Genomic DNA, 6,367 nt, shown 5'->3' on the forward strand with positions numbered 1-6,367 from the left:
CTCTTGGCCGGGTTCATGAGTGAACCTAAGACGATGCATTGGCAGGCTGCTCAGAGGATACTTCGGTATTTGAGGGGGACGTCTGATTTAGGGATTCATTATCCCGCAGGAACAGATGGTTCAAATCTTGTACTTGCAGGTTGGAGCGACTCGGATTGGGCCGGTGATGTGGACCACAGGCGGTCTACTACAGGTTACTGTTTTACCTTGGGTACAGGTGTTATTTCATGGAGTAGCAAGAAGCAGCCCACGGTAGCCCTTTCGTCTATTGAGGCGGAGTATCGGGCCGCGTCTTCCACCACATATGAGGCTATGTAGCTTCGGAGATTATTGGAGGAGCTTGGGTGCCCCCAGACTCGTCCTACTTTGCTGCAATGTGACAATGAGAGTTGCATTGCCTTGGCACGGAACCCTGTTTTTCATGCCCGGACGAAGCATATAGAGATCCAATACCACTTCATCCGAGAGAAGCTTCTGGATGAGACCATCACTGTGGAGTACTGCAAGACGGAGGACAATCTTGCGGATTTGTTTACGAAGGCACTTCCCCAGGCTCTACTTCGGAGACATTCCAGATCCCTCGGGCTTCTGCCCTGCCCCGGCTCTGAGAGGGGGTGTTAGAGATCACAGCCAGGCAGACATGCAGTCGGCTGCACAGTCGGATTGCCACGTGGCAGTCCAACTGCCTGCAGCCCAGTCGGCTGCATTTAATGCAGCCGACCTGTCCTGTTTGCGCCCTATTTTTCTGGCTATAAATAACCAAAGATTTCCACAGTCTCCTACACTTCTCTGCTCGCAAATTACAGACCGGTGACACGCGCAGATTCCGTCTCTGTTCGCAGATTTCAGACAGGAGGCAGTGCAGATTGCAACGGACTTCGAGGTGAACAGCAGGTTGCATCGTCGAGGTGGAGACACGCAGTCCAGCCTGCGCCCGTGTATATATCTGCATATCTTTGTATTCAACACACTTTATACAGCAGATCTTCATCTTTCACTGTCTCTTTCTCTCTCTTCTCTCTCTGCGTTCTCTCTCTCTCAGTCCTACGCTTCCGCACCGCTGCACTCTGACAAGGACCCCTTGGGGAAAAAATGGGCTTAAGCTTTTCTTCCAATTTCTTTCTTAGTTTTGGGCTTGAGAGGGGGTGTTGAGTTAAAAATGCATTGCAAACTGATGAGCTCTTTTGAACAGCCCCAAAACTCAAATGTTACTAAACTTTCATTGAAAAGAAATGCGTTCCTAGAGAGTTTCTGAGTCCCATAAGCAAAGCCCTAATTTGGGAGAATTCTTCTACATCTATGAATAGATAGGCTACCCACCATTCAACCCATCCTTGTTTTGCAGATTACACCCATCCACACACTTTGTACTACTGTTGGCACCCTGTTTCCAACCTACAGCCTATCTTTATCTACTGTCCAGCCATCATCAATTGCAGCTCTATCATTTCCAGTATCAAGTATCCTGTTTGCAGCTGCATTTACAGCCAAATTAATGTTGTCAGATGTTGCACTATCAACACCTATGTTGCTGCCTGCATTTACAGCATTTCCCACCTAGCGATAGGCTGCACACCTCTTCCCACATGCGGGACAAATTTCACAACAGTCTACTACCCAAGATCAGCTCCTTGCTGTTACCCTGATCAGCCAGGTGCCGCCACAACTGTGTTTCTGTTGTAGCCTTGTCATACAACTGCTACATTGTTCATGGAGATCTCCATCATCATCATGATACTCCTAAAGGCTGCAATTTGCTGCCTGCCCTCTTTGACTACTGGTTGTAGCACTCAGGATCCATCTCCAATGGACATCACACTCCGACTACATCTATTGCTTTGCCTTTGAGCATCTTGTACACTCTTTCTATCATTTACAACATTGATTTGTTCACTTTAGAGTTCGGCTTTCTTTTCTGTTTGTATTTGTGTTTTGCATTTCGCATTTATTGTGTTACTGTCTCAGTTATTGTGTTTTAGTCATATCGTACATCCTATGTTTTCTCAATGCAAACCCTAGCATATCTTCATAGGGACCACCACCATGTTCCATACCATAGCAATAATCTAGCAAATGCCATAAAATCATAGTACGTACAAACAATGACAATCAACTAAGATCATGGATACCCAAGTAGTGCGTGATCAAGTAACTATCAAGATGCCTCACAAAGTCATTGATGTCAAAAGTCGATCATACTCAATCTTTAATCACACAAAGTGAAAACTGTAGAAACTCAATGCCTATCACTAATGCCTTACAAAAGTAAATCAGACAATGGATTCCTCTCCTTTAACCTATCAGAAGTGGAGTAGCAATGGAAGCGTAAACATATGTTGTAATAAACTGCTGAAACACAAGACAAAAGAGAAAGGGAAAGAAAGAACACAATATAGATGAGAACTCAGATATATGCTCGAGAAATGGAATCCATATATCAAACACGAGACTATCGCATACAACAATGCGTCACTGGCTGCGTGGGCACCGGCACTGGCTCCTCTCTCCATGGGACCTCCAAGTGGTGAATTGACCAACTAAGAAGGAGGAGCCTAGAATAAATAGGCACAAATAATGCCATAAAATATGTCAGGTCGGCCAGCAATAAATGCCCAATATGACCATAATATGACACAACAAAAAATGCCATATAATGTACCCAAGCCTCTACAACTCAGACTCACACATGAGCTAACATATCTGCTAACACAACCACAACGCCAAAGTGTTCCCCCATGTGAGAATAGACTAGGAATGAGCTACTAGAATAATTTAATGCATGTGGCAAACCTCCCTCAAATCCGCCAAGTCAAGAAATCGGTGAGGCCAACCAGCTCCACCACCACTCTTTCATATTCCCTCTCTAGCTAGGAAACTCGCAAGGGATGACACCATCACAAAGGGTAGAAAATAGATTTCTCAAACACCATACCCTTAACCACATACCACAAATTGAAGTTAAGAGTCCAAGGATGACGAAGAGCCTAAGTCGCCCTTGCCCTTCATTCCCTTCTTCTTTTGAAAAGCCACTAGCTTCTTGCAATCCTTCCAAAGATGCCCCTTCTTAACACAAAAGAAGCAATTCACCTTCCTTTTCTTGCCATCCTTCTCTACAGTAGCAAAAGCTCAAGCATGTAGAGCATTGACTAGAGATGGCAACATCCCTTGTAGCCTCTCAGAAAACTCATACTCTAGCAACATAGATTGCATGTGAAGACACTAACTACAATCATCGAGATCTAGGCCCTCAAGTCATTGGCCACACCATCAAACTCATACATGAGCTTGCAAAACACCAACCCCACAACATGTGCTTTAGGAGAAGCAACTTGCATGCTAATAAGCTGGTCTTGGATAGATTCCAGCAACTCAAACTTGACAGTCTGAAGATATCCATAGAAAGTGACAAACTGCACAGATGATAGAGCCTTGTATAGTAGGCGAAGGGTTTCTTTGGAGACAATTGTATAGAAGACAATTACTTAAGACCAAAGACAATTCTAGACAAAAGGCAACAATGAGAAGTTCATATAATAGCTAGCATAAGCTACAGCCCTTTTACAATCTTCAAGAGGTTGATTGCACTATCAAGCTAAGGATAGTTGTGGTTCTAATGGGGGCAAATGCAGTCCACTTCTGATGTGGCAAAATTCTTCTTGACAATAAAGATGGTTTCAAGCAATACAATGGACCATAACCATTCCAGAGTCATTCCATAACTAGCCAAGTTTTGTAAATCATTAAGATTTTAAAACGCAAGTTTTGATTATTTGACTGAATTTGTACCTATTTTTGAACAATTCACCAACTTTGTAGGTTTTCAAGAGTTTTTGGTTATTTAAAGCAACTCTTGGTCTCGGTCAATCATCACCAAGGATAGAGAGCCAAAGGATGAGCTTCTGGTTATTTAAAGCAATGCATCGAGATACTAGGAGCAAGTGCGATCATAAGTTATCATGGCTAATTGAAGATTGGGGCAAAATAGCACAACCTTCTTAGGATTAGGTTTTAACACGACCCTTCAAGATTGTGCCATTCGATAAGCCCACAAAGTTTTCAGTTTTTTCTAGGAATGTTAGTGGTCCACAATCCAAAATCAAAAAGATTCTCAACATGCTTAAGAGGAAGAAAACAGATTTGTGTTGAGGAAGTGAAGTGATTTTTTTATGTTGATTTGTTGGAGTCCATTAAGGTGGCATTGTAGACGGGGACTCTCGTGCCTCATTCATCTTAAAGATTTGAGATCTAAGCTTAGTAAGTCATGGATATTGATCATAGTGGCCTTTGACTTCCAAGCTCAGAATTTCTTCCTATTCAGCTTTCTAGAGACTACCTTGAATAGCCCATTCCATATTGTCAAGATAAGATGGATTACGGCTGGAAACTAAGGGAATGAGAATACTCCATTGAAAGTGGCTCCAAAACAAAAAAAAAAAAAGGGTTTCAAAGCAATGCACGAAGGCACAAGTGTTATATTGTAATTACAAATATGCAAAGACTTCTGTGAAATAGACCAGATAAAGAAGATAGGATGCCCTGAAGGTAGCAGTACACATGCCCCACAGAGAATAAAGAGCAGCTCCAAAATCCTCGAGTATGAATGAATATTATATCTTGATATATCAGTCTGTCCAGAAGCAGGATTTGCGACACCAACAGAACTCTTTGGTTCGGGAACACATTTTTATAAAGACAGTGGAGAGAAGTTCATAACTGCCTTGTGCTTTGGCTCAGATGAAAGAAATGCTATGATTTGTAACCAGAAATTAGCTGGCCCCAGTAGAAGAAACCAAGCTCAGATCTAATTTGTAGAAATGGCATACTTTCTTTATAAAGCGTTCAATGGTAACTTCATACTTTCTGAATTTTAGAAAAACGATTTCGTAAAAAGTAGCTGAGATGCTTCAGACTTCAGCTCCCACACACCCTTGCCACATAACAGTGCGGCTTGCCATATTAGCTAGATGCACCGCCACCAAAACGGAAGTAACACGTCGATATGCACGGAACTCTCCGATGTACCCTAAGATTTGTACAGAACGGAAGTAACACGTCAATATGCACGGAACTCTCCCATGTACCCTGAGATTTGTACAGATTTTACATTCAATTTTCTGTAGTTCCCTTCTTCCGCCTTCTGTAAAAGCTTGAGTGCTGCGCCTTACAAGCGATTCACCGTGGTTTTCTTTCATTCTCTTCAGCCACTTTTCATGTCGCTAAAGCAGACATGGCGGACATGAAGTATTTAAATGTATCTGCGCATCAACTATTTAGACGCGTGTAATATGTATCTCTTTATTTGTTTGCGCGCAGAAGTTCCATAAAACATCGCATTTCTTGTTATCTTGGGAGAGCGTTTTTCCCCCTTACAACGTAGGATCCAAGTTCCATACCGTAAGGTGGTCGGAGAGGACGTTATTCTCCATGCGAAAATGCACATGGCGACGGGATAGTTCTTCGAGATCTTTGTATCCATCGGACGCGACAGGCTGGATGTCTGATGGCTGCCGCTCCTCCTCGGCCATGGGGACAGGCGGAGGCGGAGGAGCTGCTGGTGCTGGTGCTGGTGCCGGTGCAGATGCAGGTGCTCGTACTGCCGTTTCCTCGTCGGATCCCATGGGTCCCTCGCCACGGCGCGATCTGACCTAAAGATATTGAATTGTTACGACACTCCCCGTGTGCCTTCAGAAATAAAAGTCCAAGACGCCACGTGGCATCAACTAGGTGGCTGGGGAAAGGAGTTTGAAGTTCTATATGCAATTCTTGCATGTTTGTATGTAGGAGTGTTACTCATTGTGTTTAGATATACATCGTGTTTAGAAGCAAAGATGTTTGTGGATGAGTTTTTGTATTGTTTAAATATATGGAAGATGTCGAAAGGAGAATATGTATGCATTTGTAGTTTGAGTCACTGATCGTGATTTTGAACTTTCACATTTCTTTTGGTTGTAGGCACCATGGCCAAGTGGGAATAAAAACGGAAACACTGCATTTTCCAAGGTGATATCTAGGCAGTGTGAGGCTCTTGCAGGCAGTCGTCCGGTCCTGAACGTCATCGTTCTTTCAATGAGACAATTATTATTCCATAATATGATGCATGTGAACTTGTGATGATTGGCTCTTTGGAATGCATGTCATCGGCTTGGCTCGACTACATTTTTGAGTGAACTCTAATATATTTCATTGTTGTGATCTACTTGGAACATTGGGTCGAATGGAGAGCTTTCACGATGGAGCTTTATAATCCTTTCAATGGATTGCATGTTGAGGATACAAAGCCTTATCCTTGGATGTGGATGTTCTGTTATAGTCATGTACTTCTGGATCAATGGATTATGTAGCATGTTGAAAGCAAACGCATCTGCGA

At 43.0% G+C, this 6,367-nt stretch overlaps 1 protein-coding gene across 2 annotated transcripts in view; it reads right to left on the minus strand.

The window, feature by feature from the left end:
• Positions 1 to 5,680, minus strand: part of LOC148021588 (uncharacterized) — a 106,382-nt gene extending 100,702 nt beyond the window's left edge. Inside the window, exon 1 of one of the 2 annotated variants that reach the window (XM_087697028.1) lies at positions 5,394 to 5,676. In XM_087697028.1, the coding sequence (XP_087553154.1) occupies positions 5,394 to 5,618 (225 nt within the window). In that variant the 5' untranslated portion in view covers positions 5,619 to 5,676. Of the gene's footprint in view, positions 1 to 5,393 lie in introns of both variants that reach the window. The other variant, XM_087697029.1, reaches the window with a different exon arrangement.
• Between the last annotated feature and the right edge of the window lie 687 nt (positions 5,681 to 6,367).

This window comes from Lygodium microphyllum, chromosome 17 (genome assembly GCF_053477565.2).
Source record: "Lygodium microphyllum isolate KBCC chromosome 17, Lygodium_microphyllum_v1.1.10, whole genome shotgun sequence".
Classification (NCBI taxonomy): Eukaryota; Viridiplantae; Streptophyta; class Polypodiopsida; order Schizaeales; family Lygodiaceae; genus Lygodium; species Lygodium microphyllum.